Genomic DNA, 24,618 nt, shown 5'->3' on the forward strand with positions numbered 1-24,618 from the left:
TCCAGCACGGCAGCCCAGGGACCCCGAGGGACCCTCACTAGCGCCCCACCTGGGAGGGCCTCAGATGTCTGTGCCAACGCTGGTGAGGCAGGGCAGCCTGGCACGTGTCCCTGTGCTGCTATCTGGAAGATCTGGAGGCACGCTTTGCACAGCCAAGCCAGAAATGTGAGCACACATTCACATTAAAACCTGACCTCATCTACACCATGCCCCTCCCTCTTTCGGCCTGACTCGTGTAAACATATCGGTGTGGGAATGATACCTACCTTTCCTGGGCTTGTTTTTACAAAAAAGGTGACTTCACTTTTTGAAAAACAGTTTTCTTAACTACAGAGGCTCCTGGACTCAGGATGGGGTCACGTCCAGATGAACCCATCACAGGCTGAAAACGTGTCAGCACACCCGGCCCAGCCGCCTTCCACACTCAGACATGACCCCATCGCTGGCAAAGTCGTCCAGCACAAGGCTGACTTGGAACAAGCTGTTCCACAGAATTCTGAGTCAAGACTTCTAATCTGAAGTGTGGTTTCTACCAAACACACTTCACTTGCACATCATGGTAAAGTTGGAAAATTGTGAAGCGAGAACCATCGTAAAGTTGACGGTCGTTTGTATTTACTTAAAACATGCTAACATAATTTTTTTTAATCTTAAGGAAAATTTACAAGGATGTAAAAAGAAAAAACATGAATGAATTCATACCTAAGTGTTGGAATTTCTACCAAAGGGCAAATACAGATAACACCAGATGCTACTGTATCCTGTCAATGCACGGAAATGAAATGTTTCTACCAACCTCCTTGCACGACCCCAGATCACAGAATAAAACTCTCCCCAGCTCTGCCCTGGAGTGAGGAGGGACGGCTTCGAAAGAGAGGACGGGAAACGAGAAGAGACACAGAGCAAGGTCGGGAAAGCACCCTGAGCACAAGAAGCAGAACAGGCAGAAACGAGGTAATGCAGCCGGGGGGGCAGCGGACGCTGGCTTTGGCGCCCAGCAGAACAGGCAGAAACAAGGTAACGCAGCTGAACGGGTAGCAGATGCTGGCTTTGGGGCCCAGCAGGCTTTCCCACAGGGGTGTGCAGGGGACGGGCCCCGCCTCAACCCTCCGGTGACCTCCCAGCCCTGGTTCCAGCACCTTCCCTTCCCCGCAGTTCCATGATCACACAAGAACCTGCAGGGGGACCGACACGTGAGTGTGAGTCTCTGTGAGCTGGCTCAGACAGAGGCGGGCGTTTGCGCAGAAACACGTAGGCTTCAGCAGATGACAAGACGTGGCACCTCCTGTGAAAAGGCCACCATCCAACTGGCCAACTACATGCACTCTAAGCTCAAGTCTCAAGGAACAAACCTCTATTAAACGCGAAATCGAAATTTGCCTGAAAAACTATAATGTGGAATGAATTTTTAAGTGAAATAATGCCAACTGCAAAGATGCTTTTATGAACAGAAAACTTCAACTAAAGAGGACCTTTAACAACGTGTAAAAAAACCCAAAAAACAGCTGGGCACGGTGGCTCAAGCCTGTAATCCCAGCACTTTGGGAGGCTGAGGCGGGCAGATCACCTGAGGTCAGGAGTTCGAGACTAGCCTGACCAACATGGAGAAACCCTGTCTTTAATAAAAATACAAAATTATCTGGGCGTGGTGGCGCATGCCTGTAATCCCAGTTACTTGGGAGGCTGAGGCAGGAGAATTGCTTGAACCTAGAAGGCAGAGGTTCCAGTGAGCCGAGATTGTGCCACTGCACTCCAGTCTGGGCAACAAGAGTGAAACTGTCTCAAAAAAAACAAAAAAAACACCAAACAAAAAAAACAAACCCAAACTTGGAAAACAAACTCAAGGCATTCAGAAATTGCCGAATTTGGAAACTCTGGGAGAAGGCCTTCCACGGTAACAGGTGCCCAGCACTTCCTGAACAAATGTCGAGTTCAACAAACACAGCTTCACTAACATGTTTAGGCTCCAAGACTCCACAGACATTAGGAGTGGAGCTGCAGAAACGGCCTCGTCAGAAGCACAGCAAGAAAAGGAGTGGCACCTCAAGGGCCTCTGGACAGGACCAGACGTTTAACATTCATATCATGGATTCCCAAAAGAGACTGGCCTCGAAAAAATACTGGAAGACACGCATGGCTGTGTCCATGTGTAAAGAGGTGTGTGGCCGCCGTCTGCGTTCCTCATATGCTGAAAGACATGCACGGCTGCGTCCATGTGTAGAGATGAGTGTGGCCGCTGTCTGTGTTCCTTAAACGCACATGAATGCGTCCATGTGTAGAGATGAGTGTGGCAGCCATCTGCGTTACTCGTTTGCTGAAAGACACGCACGGCTGCGTCCATGTGTAGAGATGAGTGTGGCCGCCGTCCGCAGTCGTTTGCTGAAAGACACTGATGGCCGCGTCCATGTGTAGAGAAAAGTGTGCCTGCCATCCGCAGTCCTCGTTTGTGTCCAACACCTTTTGCTTCCTTTCTCGGGGGGTCGGAGGGGTGGTAAGAGCACATCTGTGGAAAGGTAGCAGCTGAGTGGGGTCTTGAAGGACAGGTGGGCACAGTTTTGGGTGTTAGAGGAGCACAGAGCCCTGGGCTGGGATGCAGCACCACTGTGTTCACCGGTGCCAACTGCAGAGAAGCAGCTTGGACACTGCATAAGAGCACACTCCAGGTTGGACCATTTTGAGGCTCTACGTCCAGGCACATTTCATGCGTATTTTGTGAGCAATAAGAATCTGCAAAGTTTTAACTTTTTATGACAGCTTGAAACTTTTCGCATGTTGCCTTCAACCTGTTTTTGGTAGCCAGGCATGACATGTAATTGTTTCATGTGGCCTGGGCAGTCATCACATATGCCAAATCCATACTCGTACTGTGCTGACACTGCAGCGGGAGGTCCACACACACCAAATGCACACTCGTCCTGTGCTGAGGCCGCAGCGCAAGGATCCACACACACCAAACGCACACTCGTCCTGTGCTGAGGCCACAGCGCGAGGATCCACACACACCAAACACACACCCATCCTGTGCTGACGCGGCAGCCCGAGGATCCACACACACCAAACGCACACTCGTCCTGTGCTGAGGCTGCAGCGTGAGGACCGAGTGCTATTCACACACAGTCACCAGGCACAGTGCTCCGGCCACGCCCACCATGAGGAGACTCAGGGACTGTGTGGGGGTGCATGCTTTAGAGTCACCTTCAGAAGAAAAATCCATGTTGGCGAGTTCTCACGTCTCCTGTGATTTTGGGAGCACTCCTGATGTTAGTGAGTTCTCATGTCTTAAGTGATTTTGGGAGCATTCCTGATGTTAGTGAGTTCTCATGTCTTAAGTGATTTTGGGAGCACTCCTGATGTTAGCGAGTTCTTACATCTCATGATTTTGGAAGCACTCCTGGTGACAGCGAGTTCTTATGTCTCACGTGATTTTGGAAGCACTCCTGGTGTGAGTTCTTACATATCACGTGATTTTGCGAGCACTCCCGGTGACAGCGGACAGAGTTCTTACATCTCGTGATTTTGGGAGCTCTCCTGATGATAGCGAGTTCTTACGTCTTGTGATTTTGGGAGCACTCCTGATGTTAGCGAGTTCTCAAGTCCCACGTGATTTGGGGAGCACTTCTGATGACAGCGAGTTCTTACGTCTCGTGATTTGGGGATCACTCCTGATGTGAGTTCTTACATCTCAAGTGACTTTGGCAGCACTCCTGATGTTAGCGAGTTCTCAAGTCTCACGTGATTTGGAAGCACTCCTGGTGTCAGCAAGTTCTTACGTCTCATGTGATTTTGGGAGCACTCCTGGTGTCAGCAAGTTCTCACGTCTGTGATTTTGGGAGCAGTCCTGACGTTGGTGAGTTCTTACATCTCGTGATTTTGGGAGCACTCCTGGTGTCAGCGAGTTCTCATGTCTCACCTGATTTTGGTAGCACTCCTGATGTTAGCGAGTTCTTACATCCCACGTGATTTTGGGAGCACTCCTGGTGATGGTGGCCCCACACCCGGCCTCTGTTCTTGAGGCATTTTATCGGGGTCATCACATTTCTTGGCTTCCACGTATATTAAATGCAGAATTTAAAAACGGTTAAGATAAAACTACATTAATTTTCATGGCTTTCAGGTTTCTTCGAAGCCGTTGCAGGTGAATGCTTACTGACACCACGCCTGACACTGCTTAGGCACGTTCTGGACGTGGAGGTCAGAAGCATGTGCTACCCAGGGGACCGGTTTTCTTAGAAAGCAGTGACATCAAGTGAGTGGTCTGCTAGCTCTAGAAGCCTCCGTGCTTCAAACTCAAGAAGAAATCCAGATGCCTACTGGGTCTCAAGGAACTGGGCACGTGTTCCCACAGCACTGAAGGGGCGTGAGTTCTCAAAGCTGCTCCTCACAGGAGGGGTGGGGAAGCCCTTGTCAGTGTGGGTGGGAGCAGCATCCCCCACGGCAGGGGCTACTCTTGGGTCAGCAGCTTTGCCTCTCCTCTGTCAACATGGAGACCCTTCCTCTACCACTGGAGCAGCCGACGCCCATCTAATACACTGACGTGCCGGAAATGGCCAGAGGTCTCGACACCCCTCACTCAATGGTCCCCCGACAGGCTGCACTTGACCCTGATTCCAGATCCCCTTGACTCCCCATCGTCTGTGCCCCAAAAGGAGCAGCAGCCCCACCCCATGTATCCCCAGGATGAAGAGGGGCCACGGCAGCCTCCAGGCAGCACCACGGGCAGGTACCTAGTCCATCTCACAGGCCCACGGTGGGGTGCAGGCAACGGGCCCGAGAGATAGGCTTATCTGGGGTGCAGCTGCCTCATCTGCCCCAAGCACAGGCAGTGGAAGAGAGATAGATGTGAGACGAGGCTGTCAGGCCAGGGCCAGGCCACAAGGAGCTTCCTGAGGCTGCTGTAATAACCATGCGCCATGGCTCAAAAGATCCAAATTCACGACCTCACAGCTGTGCAGGTCAGAAGTCCAATATGAGCCTCACAGGACCAAACTCCAGGCGTCCACCGGGAGAATCCCTTCCTCGCATCTTCCAGCTTCTAGAGGCCTCAGGTCCTTGGCTCCGGGGCTCCTCTGACCCCTTCTCCTGCCTGCAGGCGCTGATTGTCTTAAGGGCCCAGGACTCACAGAGAATCAAGGAGGCTTTAAATATTCACGAACATAAAACCCTCTGGCCTCTCTCCCATGCACAGAACAATCCACGGCTGCAGCCTTCGACTTTCAATACCATTTGTTCCCGAAGAGCTACATCTGGGGGTTTACGATCGCTTTTTATTTCTGAGAAAGGATTAGGTTTTGGGGTGGCTGAAAGCTGCTGAGTGCGTTCAAGACATCTGTCTCCCACTGAGAATTCAACCCCCTTTGATATCGAATGACTAAGAACCAGTTGTCACCACTGCCTGAAACAGGACTGCATGGGGAACAGACCCTGAGTCCTCCACGCCCGACCAGGAAACCAGGAGGGAGATGGGACGTGTTAGCAGCTTCCAGGCAGGAAGAGGCAGCGTCCCTCCCTCCTCTCCTCCCACCCCTGGTCCTAGGCAGGTGGCTGTTTCTTATACAGAACCTTCTGGAATCTTAAATAAAGTGGTCTGGGCTTACAGGTAGTGGCTGAGAAAAAATTTTTTTAGAGAAAACATTTTTGTGAAACAAAAAACAGCTAATGTTCAAAAAGACAGAAAAATGGCAGAGAAATTCAGCACACCTGAAAAAAGGGCCTGATCCTCACAAGATAAACGGGCGTCTAAAGGTGATAACCTGAGTTACTGAGACGAGTCTGTCCTGAATAGAATTATCTGCATTTTTCTGCTACTGTTGAAAATAAACAGGAGCTGTTTTCCTCAAGAAACCTCTGCTGCCTTCTGGATGCAAACAGAATGGCGGCTCTCTCCAGAGGACAGTGGTGCCAGGCGGGCAGGGAGGACAGGCTCTGGTGGGAACACGAAGACCTGAGGGAAGGGTACGGCCTGTGCCCTGACCAGCTGCGGGTGAGGACCCCACACAGGCGCCACCCATGAGGGCACTTTACGGGAGGACAGAGGATGTGGTTTCCCAGGACAGTTCTCCTAAAGAACAGTCTCCAAAGGACAGTGCTGTGCAGATCGCCCATCCCTAACATCCTGACTGTTGTGGAACCTTCTATCGGGGGCGGCCTGGGACGCAAGAGGAGAAGCACACGGGCCAAGGGGCACAGGACACAGGAGCCAAGCAGGACCTGGCTGAGAAGACCCCAACTCCACTGATGCTGCCTAAAGCTCTTTCGCGCTGTGATAACGAGAGCTGTGAGAATCACCAGTCACTCTGTGTGTGTGTGTTTAAGGCCCATGTGCAATGGACACACAGCCCTCCAGTGTTTCTCAACGGGGGCCGGTTGGCGTCGGGCAGAGTGTGTTGACCGGCCCCAGGATCACCCCTCGTCACGACCATGAGTGCCTCCAGACCCTATCCCATGTCCTGGGGTGGGCCGGGAGAGCCGGAGGGGCTGGGCGGCGTCGGTCCTGGTGAAGACGCAGGCACGAATCCTAAGCCACAACTTCAACGCGTTCTCATGCCGGACACACTGCTTAATGCTGTTCTAGGTCTCCTTGAATAGGAAGTTGCATGAAAAACACAAGTGCTAGTCCCAAACTAGACAGGACTACGCAAGTGCAGAATTCTAGCCCTGCCTCCACGTGCACAGCTCAGCAATCCACCCGCACACCATAGCTCTGCGGCCCCAGCACGAGCGCCGGCGTGGGCACCAGGGCGTGTGGTTGGCTCACCTCTTTGTCCATACTCTCTAAATCCTCCTTACAAAGAGTGTACAGCGGCATTGTCTCAGACATACTGGGCTGTCGCTTTCTTCTAGAAGGGCCAGGCTGCTCTCCGTCCTGAGCGTCAGGCAGCTCTTCGCCAAACATCTGCGGCTGGGGTGGCGGAACCGCTCTGAAAGGAATTTCATAGGTCCCACATGAGGAAGGTCAGTTTGAATTGCACTTTTCCGCACTGAATCAGACTCCTGGCTCTCGGACTAGATAAACACTCACACACCCCAACAGGGAACACGTATGAAAAACGTGATGTTTCGCCAATACGCTTTTCAGAGTTTAATAGATCAGAATTTGCTAATTGAGCCAGGTTGAGTGGCAAATCATGTTTCTGACTATCCTGTGGAAAAATAACACCCACCTTCTTTTATCCACAAAACCCCCGTGGGGCAGAGAGCATCTGCCGGGCTCTGGCATCTTAGAATAAAGGGCAAAGAGAGACGGGAGATGAACCGTGTTCTAGGAACCCCCAGGACATGTCATTCACCCTCAAAATAGGGTCTGGAGAGCTAAACGGCAAAACACAAAACAAGAAAATGCAACATGTCCAGGCTACGAAAACAGACACAAAAAACAGCAAAGTGACAAAACAGACATCAGTAGGCTAAAATTAAAATCATTTCACAGGTCGGCGTGGTGGCTCACACTTGTAAAGCCAGCACTTTGGGAGGCCGAGGCGGGTCGATCACTTCAGGTGAGGAGTTCGAGACCAGCCTGGCCAACATGGCTAAACCCCATCTCTACTAAAAATACAAAAATTAGCCCGGTGTGGTGGTGCACGCCTGTAATCCCAGCTACTCAGGAGGGCGAGGCAGGAGAGTCACTCGAACCTGGGAGGCAGAGGTTGCAGTGAGCCAAGATTGCACCACTGCACTCCAGCCTGGGCAACAGAGCAAAACTTCATCTTAAAAAAAAAAAAATTCACAAAAAACAGAAAAAGGTAAATCTTGTGCTTGTATAGTTAAATATTAATGTAATAAATCAACTAGAAAGGGCCAATCTTCTGTTTCAAGGATCTTTCTGCTATGTTAAAACCACAGCTCCGTTTGAAATGGTTTCTCTTCTCTGTACACATCTTTCTCGATCTGGATGTGTCAATCTTATTAATATATTCTGATGCATGCCTCTGACTGCTGGAATTTAAGGCAAGCCTCTGGGAAAGGGGTGGTGCTGCCCTCCGGAGAGGCAGCTGTTTCTAGCTGCTGGTTCCTCCCTGGATGACCAAAGGACGAGACCAGGAGGCACTGAGCGTGCGTCCCAGATACCAGCTCGCTCGGGACAGGCACGAGGACGAAGGGATAAAACCCATCCTGGTGAAGGAAAACAGGCACTAAGTCAAAGTCACAAAACTAAAAGGATACAACCGTGTTAGGCTATTTACTAATGGAGAGAAGATTTTCTGCCCAGTAATCTGAAAGTGCTGATCTGCGCTGTTTGGAATTCAGGACTTTCCAAGCCTTGTCAAAGTCCACTCTTCTTGGCGGCCCTCTGTGAACACGCGCTTCCCCTCCCACGAACGCCACAAACGCCACGCTTCCCATCCCGCGAACACCGCGAATGCCACGCTTCCCGTCCCGCGAACGCCACGCATCCCATCCCGCGAACACCACGCTTCCCATCCCGCGAATGCCACGCTTCCCATCCCGCGAACACCGCGAACGCCACAAACGCCACGCTTCCCATCCCGCGAACACCGCGAATGCCACGCTTCCCATCCCGCGAACACCGCGAACGCCACAAACGCCACGCATCCCATCCCGCAAACGCCACGCTTCCCATCTGCATTTGGCTGAAACACCCATGTACGTATAACTGGACACACGCAGTTCAAAGCAGTGTTGTTCAAAGGGCCAACTGCACTGTTATTTTAAACTGAATTAAATGTTTCAACTAAATGTTAAAAACCTGTGATAACTGCTCTACTCCAGCCAAACACCCCACCTCTGGGGTCTCAGAGAAGGCCATGGAGGAGCCTGCGGGGAGCCTGACATCCAACCCCACTGGCAGCAATGAGGCCCCACCCACCCATGCAGGAGGCTCAGGATTCTCACCAGCCCCCACTGGAGATGCAGACACTCCTCCCATGGTGCCAGCAATGATGATATGGGGAGCCAGGACTGCCACAGCAACAGTATCACCCCCATCCCCACAGCCGTCCACCAGCAACGGCATCACCCCACCCCCACGGCAGTCCACCAGCAATGGCGTCACCCCCATACCCCACAGCCGTCCACCAACAATGGCGTCATCCCACCCCCACAGCCGTCCACCAGCAACGGCGTCACCCCACCCCCACAGCCGTCCACCAGCAACGGTGTCACCCCCATACCCCACCGCCATCCACCAGCAATGGCGTCACCCCCATACCCCACTGCTGTCCACCAGCAATGGCGTCGTCACCTCCATCCCCCACCGCCATCCACCAGCAACGGCGTCACCCCCATACCCCACTGCCGTCCACCAGCAATGGCGTCATCACCTCCATCCCCCACCGCCATCCACCAGCAACGGCGTCACCTCCATCCCCCACCGCCATCCACTAGCAACGGCGTCACCTCCATCCCCCACTCTCAGGCATCAAAAAGAGGCCGTGTGGGGAACTGGACTCCTATCCCAAATGGCAGGAACTAGGGGGCCTCCACTCCTGCTGCTGGAGCATGGCCCCAAAAAAAAAAATCAGTGATGGGAGAAGGTTTAAATAAGATCCAGAGTCTTCTAACATGATGTGAAAAGGTCCAGGTTTCAATCCAATGTCACTTGTCACAGCAAGAACCAGGAAGATGTCAAACTATGGAGAAAAGGACAACCAACAGAGGCCAAGCTGAGAGAGCAGAGATGCTAAAATTCACAACGATTTTATAGCATCCACGATAAAAATGCTTCAACAGGCAATTGCAAATATGCTTGAAACAACTGAAAAACACAAAAAGGGTTGGCAAAGAAATAGAAGATACAGACATTTTATAAACAAAAAATATAAACTAAAACCAAAAAATGTCATGGACAGCCTAGCAGCAAATGAAGGAGACAGAAGAAGGCTGTGAACCCGAAAATCTAACAGAAATCACCCAACTTGGACAAGAGAAAATGAGGTGAACAGGAAAAAGAACACAGCTTAGGGACGCACGAGATACAAAAAGCCTCAGCATCCATGTCCCTGCCGTCCCAGCATGGCAGAGATGGCCCTGAAAAGCAATGGCTGGAAGTGTCCCAAAGACGTCAAAAGACATAAACCTTCCAACTCAAAAAGCAGAGTCAAACATAAACAAGGTAAACCCTCCAAATCTACACCAGGACACCTCGTCGTCAAACCTCAACTAAAGACGGAGAAAAACCTTGAAGGCAGTGAAAGAGAAAACACAGCTCACCTACAGGAAAACGGTCAAAGACAGAAGATCACTCATCAGAACCACGGAGCCCAGAAGGAAGCTGGATGTTTTTCAGGCCCTGAGAAAAAGGAAGACCAACCCAGAGTCTTGTCCCATGAAAACGTCCCCCAGCGAGGGAGGGACTGGAGAGGGCCCAGGCCAGCCCCGGGAGCATGATGGACACCGCAGGGCAGGTCGGGAGGGAAGGGACCCCGAGGGAAGCTCCCGTGAGGACGGAAGCAGGAATCTGGGCAAGCACCGGAGACTCCGCTTGAGTTCTCTAGACCACACTTGACTGTCAAAACAAGAGTCCTAAGAAATAATCCCAAAGCAAGCAGAAAGAAGGTAAGAAATAAGGAGGCTGAAAAACAAAAAAACGTACAACGTTCAAAGCCTTAGATGAGGACCAGTCCAGGCACGAAGGGCCAACTGCCCTCACCGCCAAGCGTCCTGTCACAATGGGGTCTGCACAGGGTTCCGGGAACAGAATGAGGAACCGCCACTCTCAGGATGGTGGGGAGTCGGGGCCACCTCCACAGCAGCACAACCAATGCACACAACACATGAGGCCTGGGGCCACTCAGGCGTGGGACCCATTGTGAGATGGGGTGCCACGGGGGAACTGGGTGACCGATGCCTGTGACAGATGAGACCTGGGGCTACTCAGGCATGGGACCCACCGTGAGACGGGGTGCCACGGGGGAACCAGGCTGCAGGGCACCAGCGCTGTTCCAAGGGTGTGACAGTGGCTGCAGGAGACCACGCTGGACCCGTCTATACAGGCGGAGTGGTCCCGCAGGCACCAGGCGTCCACACGTGGAGTGGCATTGCGGACACAGTTCTATTTAGTGCAGGGGACTGGGCAGGCACCACATGAACTCAGACAAGCAGAGGGGACTCTTGGATTAAACCAGAAGAAAACACTCTACTGTTTCTCCAAGATGGAGGCCTGCAGAGAAAAGGTAGGGTGTGAGCAGAGGCGTGGCCAGTCCACACAGGCCCAGGTCCCCACTGCAGCACGAAGGCCCCTCAGAACTCCTGCCGGCTGGTCCTGTTTCCTCAGACTTCCAGCACTACGTCTAGCCTGGGGAGGGGGACATTCAAACAGGGATTCCTTTTTTCTCATATAAATAGGTCATTTGATCAATTTTGAAAAGTATCAAAAAGCAGAACCCAGGCTCATTTTAGGAGAACTCAGTTTCCAACACATACAAGTGAAGGGAGAGACATTTCCTTAACATGACAAAGGTGCGTCCAGCCTGCAATCATGCAGACCAGGCGGCCAGCTGCTACAGCTACAACAACGCTGCTTCCCGCCACCAAACTGACGATTATCGCAACCTAACAAATCACATTAACACCCTTTCGTATAAATGAGCTGGTATTAAATGAAGTAATATTGATATTCTGGTGCAGATTACACTTTCAGATTAAAAACAGAACAAAATTTCATCAAAAGTCAGCTAATTCAAATGTATCTTCCTCACGAAAGGCACAGCTGAACAGTTGTTTACGACGTGCCATTCGAAACTGAACTGCTGCCGTTCATGTAAATTATACACATTTCAGAACACATATACAGTTATCGGCTGCCATATTATTAGTGTCATTCAAGTAAAAGTGTTTGACTTTATTCAAATCCAGCTTACCATCTACAAGTCTGTTTTCAGATAATTATTTTTTTCTCATTGATCTTAGAAATTCCTAGCTCCCTTCAAACAAGGCTGAATTATTAAAAAACCGGTTTTGTATCTAATCTTTAACCACTTTATGTAGGTTAAGACAATGAGGACAGGAGCTTGAGACCAACCTGGGCAACATGGTGAAACCCCATCTCTACTAAAAATACACAAATTAGCTGGGCGTGGCGGCATGTGCCTATAATTCCAGCTGCTCAAGAGGCTGAGGCATGAGAATTGCTTGAACCTGGGAGGCGGAGGTTGCAGTGAGCCAAGGCTGCACTACTGCACTCCAGCCTGGGTGATGGAGCAAGATTCTGTCTCAAAAAAATAAATAAATAAAAATACCGAAGAAAAAATAAGTCAAAGGTTTGTGATTTTATTTTAAATTATTAAAAAAATTTTTTTTTTTTTTGAGACAGGCTCTCACCCTGTGGCCCAGGATGAAGCGCGGGGGCGCGATCACAGCTCACTGCAGCCTTGAACTCCTGAGCTCGAGATCCTTGCGCGTCCGCCTCCCAAAGCACTGGGACTGCAGTGCAAGCCACCCCCTGCACATTTTATTCAACAGTATGAAAAGCAGCATCTAAAGAACAGGTGCTGTTCACAGTACTGATTGTGTGGCTGCTTTAAATTATCACATAATTTCGAAACCAAAACTCAGCAGTATCACTTCAATGCACGTATCTGTCCTGCCATCGCGCTTCTACTGATTAGAATTACAGCACAGAACAGACCCTGACTTCCTAGAGGTGGGGTCTCCGCATCATTCTGCTCTAGGTGGTGCTGGCCCGTTCACTGATTGACTGGCCCACAGCAATCCCATAGGCCAGGCTTCACCACGCTGTTCTCATAAGGGTCCCAGAGCTTTGTCAACTGGCTGGAGAGTTGGAATTAAGTCAAATGAAGAAGTAAGAGTACTACCAAAGGACAAAGCCCTGGTGTTACGGAAAGACACCTGTTCCCAGTCCCTGGGATCACCGCAGTGGTGAGGGTGGCTCTGGGCTGGGCCTGAGCGGCTCCAGGGTAGGAGGCTTCCCAGGAGCAAGTGGGCAGCGGGTGGGATCAGCTATGCCTTCGCCACAGATGGAAGGACGCAGTGCTTCCAGGGGGCACGTACCATGCTCAGGGCCCTTCCGGACCCTGCCCCAGGCACCCCCTCGCTTGGCTGTTCTTGAGCCTTTAAAATAAACTGGTATTGCTGAGTGAAATGTTTTCCAGAGTTTCATGAGCCGATTCAGCAGATTATCAAAACTGCACAGGTCTGTGTGTGGGGACCCCCAACACTGTGGCCAAGCTGGACGGTGAGGTGGCCTGGGGGTCCAAGATGAGGGCAGTCTGGTGGGACTGCGCCCCTAGACTCAAGGCCTGATGCCAACTGTGGGACGTCAGCGTCAGAAACAAACTGAACTGCAGGCACCTGCCGGCCTCAAAGAGCTAGAGAAGCAGTGTTGGAAAGACACCTCGTATTAAAAACCCAATCAGCCCCCAACAGGAAGCCTTTCTAAAGACCAAAAAACGACATCACCACGCGGACGCCTTCTTAACGACAAGAGATGACATCGTCACCAGAACACGATGGGAGGTGACAGCATCACCAGGACGCCTTCCTATCCATCAGGGATGACATCATCTCTGTGGCTGGGGATCCTCTTCCCTGTCATCAGAATGGAGGACCTCAGATTCATCCCAAACCCCCCATCCCCCAGGTCCCAGAGCATTGCCAGGCTGCTGCACAGGAGGCCACCAGCACCGGCCCAGCTGCCCACAGCCACCCTGCACCTGCCCACCTCCCAGTCACCCGACCCGACTCCTCCTGCTAGCAACATTCCCCACCATGACCTCAAGGGCTGTGAAATCAGCCGAGAGGGGCACCCGCTGCTCTCCAGAATCATAAAAGACGAAACACAATCTATGAAACAGAAACCCGGGGAGGAACCAGAGTGTGTTTCCAGAGGGAGTGGCCTCTCCCGAAAGCTGACTGGGCTCTGCCGCGGTGCCTGGCGGGGCCTCCTCACCTGTCCACCCAGCCTTGGGAGCTGCCACCCATTGTGCGAAGGCCACGCTCTGGCCACCCCTGCTCCTGACTTGGAAGGGCCGTGCACTCCAGGCCTCAGCGTCCCCACGCAGGGACAGTGCTGGATCCTGCAAAGGCTCAAAAAGGACATCAAGCCGTACCTCTCCATCTCCCCATTAACCGTGAGCGCCCATCTCCCTCTAGCAGCCTGCGTTCTATACCCGTCGCAGGATCTGAGGTGTTGTGACCTGTCAGAGGGCTTCCAGGGGCAAACGCACACCAGGTCTTGGTGGGTGCTCCTCGCCTGGGTCAAGTTTAATCGAGTTAAACTTTTGGCTGAATTTCAAGCACCACGGTACAAACAAAGACTCCTCACTTAAATCTCCAAGAATGTCCCACAGCCATTTACATGGGGTCTGCAGGGGCCACAACCTTAGGCTGAGGGCTGATCTCGGGTCCACATGGGCAAACAGGCACAGAGGCCACGTGCTCAGGAAGCATCCCTCAGGGCCTGCAATCTCTCCTCTCCAGGGCAGCACAGATCCCGGCTACCAACGCCTTCCAGTCCAAGCAAGTTTCCGTTCCTCACGGTGCTGTTTACCAACCGCCACTGCCACCACCCCTGCGTCTGCTCTGTGTGGAAACGAAGAGGGCAGCCCGGGGTTGGCAGAGCAGCAAACGTGGAGCCGGCGGAGAGCAGACGGCAAGGCGAGGGGGGTGGGGGGCTCAGAACCAGCCCCACTCTACCCGTTCTCTGCTGAGTGTTCCCAGGACCGAGTGCTCTGCGGGGCGGCCACAGGTGTGCACATGCAGGTGCCTGGACAACATCTGAGAGGCTGATCGTGGGGGTTTTGTTTCAGTTTTGGGACCCAAGACAGGAGAGAAAAACAAAAAGACCTGAGAGTGCAGGTGGGGGCGGCGTTCCCACGAGGTGGAAGCAGGAGTCACTGTCTGCAGCCTCCACCCGCCCTCACTTCAGGCAACTGGCGCCATCCCCCCAACAGACTGGAGCAGCAAGCTTGAAGAGCCCTTACTAGCTGGGGGCAGTGGCTGGGCCGCCATGTACCTGAAGGAAGAGGGCTCCTGGCGGATGGGTAGGGAGCTGGGGGGCGCTGGGGGCCCCCGGGCACCCGTCCTGATGAGCTTCCCTGTGTTGGAGTCGTAGATCCGAACCTCGGGGCCAGGCTGGGCCTTGGGAAAAACCGGCATCGGGTGGAACAAGGTGGTGAGGGGCACACCCTCCCGGTCGGGAAAGGCCGTGGGGCTGTTCTCCCTGTCGGAGGAAGAGAACAAGGGCCATGACTGGGGCGTCCAGGTGACGTGGGGCGGAGACGCCCAGTGGACGCTGCCCAGGTGCGTGAACCAACAGCTGTCCAGGAAGGGAACACCTGGCAGGGACGTGCTGGGTGCAGCGAGGACCCACCTCTGTGCCTTGGTGTGATCGTCCCTGAGTGGGAAGAGCTGCTCCTCCACCTTGTCCCAGCGCTCCAGGCAGCTCCACAGCCAGTCAGGGTTGACCACGTGCAGGTGTCCGCACTCCTGCGCCTGCAGCACCTTCTCTGTGCCTGCGGGAGACCCGGCTGTGTGAGACTGTCCCAGCCAGCACTGGAGGCTCAGGACCCACATCCGGCTGCACCCCTCCAGGGCTCAGGGCCCTCACCCGGCTGCACCCCACCAGGGCTGCCCACTGCAGGTTCCCATCTCCCAGGCCAGGGATAAGCAGCCATAGTGGGACGGGGTGGATCTCAGACGGGGAGCCGGGCACAGCGGGTGACGTGAGCGGCGGGAGGACCTCTCTTAGCATGTGTTCAGGAAAGCCCCTCAACAGTGAGCTCACGAACACAGAAGCAAAAAGGAAACGTGAGCACAATTCGGGCGGAAGGAAGGAAAGCGAGAGAAGGGTCAGGAGCTGGGCACTCATGAGGCAGGGCAGACGGGCACCTGAGGGGCCAAGGAGGACCCTGGCCTGGCCCAGCTCCATGCTCAGAAGGGTCAGGAGCTTGGGCACTCACGGGACAGGGCAGACGGGCACCTGAGGGGCTAAGGAGGACCCCGGCCTGGCCCGACTCCACGTGGGCTCAGGAGAGAAGGGTCTGACTGCCCACGGGAGGCCAGGGCTTGGCTTTCTCCTGGGATCAAGGGTGTCGCTGGGCTCCACGGAAAGCCCGCCTCTGTCCTGCAGCTAGCAGCCGGCTATTTCACACTGAGATGGAACCTTCCATTTACCCTCGATTCAAATGCTTTACTGAGCACATGCGTGTCCAACGCCACATGATATGTGCTAGAGCCGTGGCCTCAAATAAGACCACACCTGCTGTCAGGGAGCTTGCGTGGACAGGGATGAGCTCACCCCACAAGGCTACCCTGAGCCCTGGAGGCGGGGCCGCGCATTGAGAAGCCCTCTCAGGAAACGCCACCAAGACACGAAGCGCGATTGGAGAAGCAGAACCTGAAGTGGTTCAGGCAATCTTCATTGAGGGAAAATCCAGGTGCTTATGGGAGCATTTTCACAGAATAACTAGAATAACGAGGAATTTGGGTTTTTTAAGCACCGGGGTGTAAGTCTTCCTTCAAGATTCACCTATTGCTGAAAGGTTCTGTTTTATTCGGCAGAAGTTTCAACATGTCAGAGCAGCCTGCCCCGTCTGGGACAGATTTCACCGTCGGGGGACAGAGGCCTGTCCTCCGCTCTCCCAGCCACACCGTGTCCTTCTGTGAGCGTTTCAGCTGAAACTCTGCATTTAGTTTTCTAACTCAGAGGGTTTGTCAACCTTTTACCTGCGAACTGAGGGCCCCGCCTCCTGTTCTTGCCTCGAGTTTCTCCACTACGCCCGTATCGCTGATTCCCTGTTCTCCAACCCGGCCGTGGCTCACTCCAGGGAGAAGGCTGAACTTTCTACACCGCACACGAGTAACTCCCACCACCAAACGGCGTGCGGGATGACTGCGGTCCGAAAGCATGCACGTGCCCAAACTCGAATTTCACCCAATGTCATGATCTATTCTTAAAAGATGGTGATTCTGGGAAATGTTTCTGAAAATTGAGTGAGATAAACAGCAATGCCAACTCTAAGGAGTGCCTGCAAGGAGCCCGTGGGGCTGACCACGCCCAGGGCAGAGGGAGGCAGCACTCACCAGCCCGCGCGGCGATCAGGTGCGTGGCCCTGTCAGGGGCGTCGGGGCTCAGCACCAGCCGAGTGAGGATCTTCGCTCCCAGCGCCGTGGCGTGGTAATGCTCCCGCGTCTTCTCTATTGGGAAGTTTGTCGGGTGTAGCCCACTGAAAATTATGGCCACGTCTGCCAGCACCTTGCTCTTGAGCTCCGGTACGATCTTGCGGATGTCCGGCGCCTCCTCGATCTCCTTGCTGAGGTAGCGGTCGTACTTGGCGTAGTAGTCGGTGTGCACACGGACCAGGATCTCCTCCAGGTAGATGAGGTGGTCATCCTCGTCCGTGTCCTCCTCCTCCTCCTCCTCCACGCTCTGGTCCAGGGACTCGCCTGCGGTGACCCCCGACAGCTCGCTGTTCTGTGACTCAGTCTCTGCCTCCTTCCTGTCGGCACAGCCGTTGCCCAGGCCGCAGAGGCCATCCCGCTCGCCCTCCTCCTGCCCACCCAGCTCGGGTCCCTTGTCCGAGGCATGCGCGCCAGGCTCGGCCTCTCCGGGGAGACTCGGTGCTGCAGGCTGCCCCGGCTCCAGGGAACTGCCCTGTGCCAGCGCCCCGGCTCCCTCTGGGGTGGCCTTCAGCTTCTGCCGGCCTCTCCTCCCCTCGCTTTCACCATCAGAGGCGGAGGAGGAGGACTTTGTGCCCTCAGACTCACTGCTGCTCTCACTGTCGCTGGATAAGTCGAAGTCCAGGTCAGTGCCCGTGGCACCCTGGGCAGGCCGCTGTCCCGGTGCCACCTGGCCACCCTGCACACAGGATCCCTGGGGCTCAGGAGCGCTTGCCAGCTCTCGGCTGCTGGTGGGGGCCTGGGCAGGGGGCCAGGTGTCCCTCTCGTCCGGCTTCCCGGGGCGGGGTGGGTCCCGCGGGGCGGCGGCCTCACTGCCGTTCAGCTCCCGTGCAGGCTTCTCCAGGCCATTGCTGGGCTCCTCTCCAGGGGCCTGCGTTCCCCCCTCGGGGTCTCTCACGGGCGGAGCTTGCTCTGAGACCTCAGTGCCTCGAGAAGAATGATTTACTAAATATGCAAAAGGAAAAGTTACCGCAATTTAGCATTAAACATTAAATAACGTTCCAAGTTAAAGCAGCACCCTTCTCCATGGCAGTGAACTCCATCACCCTCTAGACCAGGCCTTGGCAACCTTGCTGTGAAGAGCCGGACGGGGTGAGCGCCCTTTACCCGAAGTGCGTGGGACCAGGGATGTTTTGGATATTGAATTTTTTTCTGAGTTTGGAGTATCTGCGTTATACCTACCAGCTGAACATCCCAAATCTGAAAAATCCAAAATATCCTAATTAGTATTTCCTTTAGGCACCATGTGGGCACTCAAAAAGCTCTGGATCTGGGGGAGGAGGGGTCCTCCACCTGTAAGGACAACTAGAGGTTTCCGGGCTGCAGACCTGGCGCCACCGTGGCCGTCAGCCCCTGCCGACCCGGCGCCACCGTGGCCGTCAGCCCCTGCCGACCCGGCGCCACCGTGGCCGTCAGCCCCTGCCGACCTGGCGCCACCGTGGCCGTCAGCCCCTGACGACCTGGCGCCACCGTGGCCACGGTTTCCCAAGCCACGGTCTGGAGGAAGTCAGCAACTCCACGCTGACCCCACCCATCTGGTGAAAGTCTCTATCTTCTACGGGAATACCCGCAGTTTCACCCTCTCCTGGTCTTAACCTCCAAGTTCCATTTTAGTGACTACAGCAGTAAGTGTGTGCCTCAAAATATTTTTTAAAAAACTAAAGACCAAAAAACACTTACCTTTTCGTAGGGTGGACATCAGCTGCATGCCTGCCTGACAGGTTAAACCACACTGCTCTCTGGGGCCTCAGCCGGTGCTAAGCCTGACCACTGCGCACCGGGAACGGTTCTTCCCCGCAGAGCCACCGCCCCCACATTCGTTCTCTCTATAGAACGCCATGGCCCAATACCCGGGGTGTGTTTAAGGAAAACTGGGATGAAAGGAGTTATTCAGATGCGTTAGGTTAAACAGCATCCTGTTTTTATTCAACTGGGAAAAGGCTTAAGTGAGGGCCATTTTTTTTAAAGCCCAAATCGAAACAACATAATATCCTGTTTTTCAGTACTATATAAATAAATCCAATAATCTCTATTGAAACACAAATAAAAAAAACAAAGTGTATCTTGAATTTATAGCAGTCAAAATAGAGATAAGAAATAAGAAGAGCTAAACCACAAGCAAATGAAAATTCTTCTAGAGAATCAGGAAGGAGGTTACCCACCTTTCTTTCTCGTCTGAGATTCTCGTGACCCAGGGGGCGCATTCATATCACCCGTACCTTGGAAGTATACATATTTCTTCACAGTTATCAGATTGGGGGCAAACTTCCAGACATCTTCTCGATCATCAATAATGCAAACCATTGAGTCTCCACAAGGAAAGAGATTTCTACAAGTGAAATGCATAATTTACAAAAAATAATAATGAAAAGTTGTAGTCACTCATCTTGCCAAGCATAACAGTTTAAGACTCTAATCCACATGTAACCAGCAGACAGCAGGTTAATCAGAAACGGACACCAGCTGCCCCGAAGCCCTTTCTGTTTGGGTCACATTTAAACCTCAGTAACATCTTCTCCACTGTTTCTGATTCTCCTTCAAGCAGGAGTTCGCAAACTGTTTCTTAAAGCACCAGAGTCACTATTTTAGGCATTACGGGCCACAGGGACAAAACCCAACTCTGACCATGTGGGCGTGGTCATGTTCCAATAAAACAAGGCTGGGTAGCCTAAAGGCCAGAATTTGCTGACTCTGAAAACAGACCAGGCTAGGCGCCGTGTGGCTAATGCCTGTAATTCCAGCACTTTGGGAGGTCTTGGCAGGAGGGTCTCTTGAGCCTAGGAGTCTGACACCAGCCTGGGCAACATAGTAAGACCCCATCTCTACAAAAAAATACAAAAGTTAGCCAGGTGTGGTGGTGTGCACCCATAGTCCCAGCTACTCAGAAGGCTGAAGTGGGAGGATAGCTTGAGCCCAGGAAGTCAAGGCTGTGGTGAGCTGACACCGCACTACTGCACTTAAGCCTGGGCAACCGAGCCAGACCATCTCAAAAACAAAAACACAAAAACCAGACCCATTGCCGATGCAGAATTTCTAAGTGGACCTCCAGCTACCTCCATGCAAACCACAGGGCCCACCACTAGGGCCTATCCTGGGCGTGTCCCCATTCGATCCTATCATTCTGCCTTCAGGTGACTTTTCCCCCTAACACATCACTAACAGCACCTCTCATTCTTTTTTGCCCTGATTAATCTACTCACTCTGGCGCTAACTAGCAAAAAGGAGGTTTCTGAAGTAAATACTTTCAGATTCTCTTCTTAGTTAACATTAGCGTGCATAGGCCTCACAGTCTGTGGGGACTCCCTAAATGTAAAAACCAAGGTGCTGGGACGAGGGTGGCCACCGTGAGCCAGGAAGCGGCTGAAGCTGAGGCTGTGACTGCCAGGGCTCCTTGGGAAAACAAGCCACGCCTGATGTGGTGCTACACCAGCAAGGACAGACTTCCGGGTGGAAATGGGGAAATTCCTCGAACACAGTGGGCAAGAAACGTCAAAGCATATAAAAGAATATTAAAAAGTCTTTGCGGAGGGGCAGGGAGGGGCCCGCCCTGTCAAAAAAGCTCAGAGGAGCTGACAGGAAGGGGCTCTGGAGCTGATGGAAAGGAAGAAATGGCAAAAGGCAAAAATATGGGCAAAACAGTCAAGTGACTTAGGATTTTATAAATTATTAGTAGAATTAACACAAGCAAGATCCTAAGAAAATTATAAACCTCAGATGCTGATGCTGATGTCAAGAACTGCCCCTAAACCAGCGGCCCCACAGAGCTGCTGAGCTTGTGTGTGGGGTGGGGTTATCAACATTCCTCTGCCCACTGGGGTCCTTTCGGCTGCCACCTCCCTGATGCCATCCCGTCCCTACGCCTGCCCTCCTGGGTTCTGGGCCCGAAAGTCCAGTCACTGAGTTCCCCAGGAGCCCTGGCCATTCCCTGGATACTCAGAGGCAAAAGGGCCAAATCCTTCACAGCTGGCTACTGTGGGGACGCACACTTGCCTCCTGCCTCTCCAACCACAAATCTCAATGCCAGGTCTTCGCATAGGAATGAAAATTTGGAGGTAAAGGGACTAGAATGATCACATATGCCAGGGTTGGTTAAGTAAACGATGCACAACGTCAGGTGGCGGGCTGACATCGAGTCGGTGCCATCTGACAGAGACGAGGCAGAGACGATGGCAGTCCATGGCTCCACAGACACAAAAGCCCAGCTCAAGGGCAGTTTCAGGGCAGGACACGGCTGTCGGGATGGGGCAGAGCCTGGATTGGGGGCCCTGCACAAGCACCAGGGCTCAGGCACCTGGGAGACAGTGGGAGTACAGGTTAGAAAGGAACTTTCTAAGTACTCTAAGGCTAACAAGGAAAACTGGAAAGGGGATGTTAAATTCCTAAAAAACATCAATACAGAAATACTGCTCTAGGCCGGGTGCGGTGGCTCACGCCTGTAATCCCAACACTTTGGGAGGCTGAGGCGGGAGGATCACGGGGTCAGGAGATCGAGACCATCCTGGCTAACACAGTGAAACCACGGTTTGTACTAAAAATACAAAAAAAAAAAAAAAAAAAATTGCTGGGTGTGGTGGCGGGCACCTGTAGTCCCAGCTACTCACGAGGCTGAGGCAGGAGAATGGCGTGAACTCGGGAAGCAGAGCTTGCAGTGAGCCGAGATTGTGCCACCGCACTCCAGCCTGGGCGACAGAGCGAGACTCCGTCTCAAAAAGAAAAAGAAAAAGAAAAAGAAATACTGCTCTAAATCTCAAGCTGTGATTTTTGAAATGGGAAATGAACGGCGAGAGGTCTTTATGAGGAGCCCGGCTGGGTACATACCTAAGGTTTCCCGTTTTAGAAAATGGGTCAATGCATTCATCCCTTGATAATATTCGATGAGAAAAAAGCTTCTTCTCGGGGTCTAAAAAGCCTTGGAAAAGAAAACAGGACAAAGATTACATACCTGAGACACGTTTAGGTCACACGGCACATGGTGAAGCCTTGAATGTTTTTTTTTACAGTGGCAGACACAAAACATGATGAATTGGCACCAAACACTTTATCCCTTTTGAGGTAAGACACGGCTCATGTAGGGCTTCTTTTCTCTAATGGTGAACTTATTTCTCAAACACAAACCATGTTTATAAGTGTTGATAATTCTATTAACATGAAAAATTTGTAATATCCTACTGAAGTGCCTATCTAAACCAGATGGATATGAAAATTATGGAAGGCATTGGTATAAGTAAAACAGGTAAGTCATCTTTCGATCTCAAAACACTCTGCGTGTGGTTCTTCATGTGACGGAGTCTGGACACTAAGCTGAAATTACTCTGCATCACCTAAGATATGATCTTTCCTAACCCCAGGCGGCGGCCCACCGCTCTCATTGTAATGGTTAGTGGAGGAAAGCTTATCAAGGAAGTTTGCTTCTCCCAAGTTACTTTAGTAGAATTATACAAACTCACATGCTGTGTTGCAGAAATACACAGAAAGGCCGGTTATTTCTCACTATCATACACGTTTTAACGCTGGTAATTTAGGCAACATCAAGGAAGCCTGCCTGACAGAGGAGACTGGGAAGGAAGGACACCCGTGACACCATCCTGACCAGCTAGTGCAGAAGGTGCTTCCACAGCGAAGAATCGGCTTGGGTTACATTTGACAATTGCACTTTACATGGCATCCGTTAATTACAAGTCTAGTTTAATTTTTTAACAGTAATTTTCTAAAGAGCTTCACCTGCTTGATGCTCGGCTTCGACTCCTTAAAGACAGTAAAACCAAGCTATCTGCAAACATCCCTTCTACACTTCAGGGAGCACAGCTGTCACAGTCGACAATCAGCCAGAACACCCCTTCTACACTTCAGGAAGCACCACTGTCACAGTCGACAATCAGCCAGAACACCCCTTCTATGCTTCAGGAAGCACCACTGTCACAATCAACAAATCAGGCAGAGGTTTCTTGGGATCACTTCCATTCTGGGTTTTTTGATCTATAAATTTATCTTCTGAACTTTAAGCCTACTGTATTATCTTCCTAAGTTTTCAAAGTCTTCAATTTACAGTAAAGTGCCCATATTTTTAAGTAAAGATAATTTAAAAATAAGTTATCTCTTGCTAATTTACAAGAACCACAGAATATATAGTAAACGTATTTCAGTTTGTAGAAGTAGGGGTACTAAACAAAAACAAAACAGGCTTTTCAGGTAATTAATTCCATTGGTAAAATACGTTGGAGGCATCAAATTCAATGTCAATTTAATTTCACCAGCCATTTAAAACATTCTGGAGAGAAAAAGCTACAGTTAATTATGAAGCCTCAAAAAGAAATGTTTTAGCTACTCATCATACAAGTGGCTGAAGCCATAAATTTGGACATACTCAAGAGATAGGTATTCCACGGCACCTAGATAACGTGTTTAAGGGTATTTGTTCATTCAACATTTACTGAGTTTAACATTACTTGGAATTTTGCTAGGAATATAAGGTACAGGAATGAATACAACACAATTATTACTCTCCCAAGAGGCTGAAATTATAAGAAAACTGAACACATTAACACACAACCTCTATCTGGCATGACACGTGCAGATGCCATGGAACAAAAGGGGGACTGGATTGCAGAAGAGTGAGCCGGTCCAGAGTCGGGAGCTGGGACTGTGGTCTCGTCATGGCACGCAGGTCCCCCGCATAACCGTTATTTGCGCATGAAGCAAAGGAGGTAGACGAGACATCTCAAAAGCACCATGAACCCAAACTCCGACCACACAGCCCACATTCTCGCAAGACTTAAGTCTCACTGGAACACCTGGCTCCACGCCTCTGCATGGCACATGAGGTCCACTTCCAGATCTGAATGCACCCTGGAACGCCCACGCCTCTGTATGGCACACAGGGTCCACTTCCAGATACGAACGCGCCCTGCAACGCCTGGCTCCACATCTCCGCGTGGCACACGGGGTCCACTTCCGGATCTGAATGCGCCCTGACTGCACTCCACATAATCACTAGTGTTTTCACGCTGGCTTTTAATCAACTACTCCCTGCGCCCATCCCTACTGGGCCCAACCTCTGCACCACCACCTCTGAGATCACAAACACGAGAAACACATTTGCTGTTTTCGATACAGGTTAAAACACACACATTACAATTAAAACACAAAAGCTGCTCTGTGTACCACCTCAATTACCCTGCGGCCCCGTGGCGCTATGCACAATGCACTCTGGGATCTATAAGATCTTCCGGGAAGATGAACCTGCTTCCTGGCTGAAGCATCACCACCTCCAGACATCTCAAATGCAGCACTGCCAGGAGCTTTCCCTTCCCTGATATCACTGGTTTGTTAGTATTTCATTAACAAAAAGATACTTGGACTTAAAGGAGAAATAAATGCAACTGTTTCTTACGATATGTAAACTCTAGATGACCACTGAGGCCACGCAGTCGCTAAATCTAAAGTCTGTTAATAGAATTATTAGCGTCTCTCCAATCAGATAAATGACACACATCCCAAACCCTTAACATCTCTGTCCCAATCATA

The 24,618-nt window shown here is 51.9% G+C and overlaps 1 protein-coding gene across 5 annotated transcripts in view; it reads right to left on the minus strand.

Moving 5' to 3' along the window:
- The window catches only part of CTDP1 (CTD phosphatase subunit 1), a 67,408-nt gene that overhangs the window by 18,033 nt on the left and 24,757 nt on the right, over positions 1-24,618 (minus strand). For 2 of the 5 annotated variants that reach the window (XM_055295740.2, XM_055295783.2), the window contains 7 exons: positions 21,913-22,003; positions 19,257-19,423; positions 18,202-18,294; positions 16,999-18,039; positions 15,287-15,428; positions 14,930-15,136; positions 6,755-6,917 (listed from right to left, as the gene is read on the minus strand). In XM_055295740.2, the coding sequence (XP_055151715.1) occupies positions 6,755-6,917; positions 14,930-15,136; positions 15,287-15,428; positions 16,999-18,039; positions 18,202-18,294; positions 19,257-19,423; positions 21,913-22,003 (1,904 nt within the window). The remainder of the gene's footprint in view (positions 1-6,754; positions 6,918-14,929; positions 15,137-15,286; positions 15,429-16,998; positions 18,040-18,201; positions 18,295-19,256; positions 19,424-21,912; positions 22,004-24,618) is intronic. The other 3 variants (XM_055295750.2, XM_055295762.2, XM_055295772.2) reach the window with 3 other exon arrangements.

This window comes from Symphalangus syndactylus, chromosome 1 (assembly GCF_028878055.3).
Source record: "Symphalangus syndactylus isolate Jambi chromosome 1, NHGRI_mSymSyn1-v2.1_pri, whole genome shotgun sequence".
Classification (NCBI taxonomy): Eukaryota; Metazoa; Chordata; class Mammalia; order Primates; family Hylobatidae; genus Symphalangus; species Symphalangus syndactylus.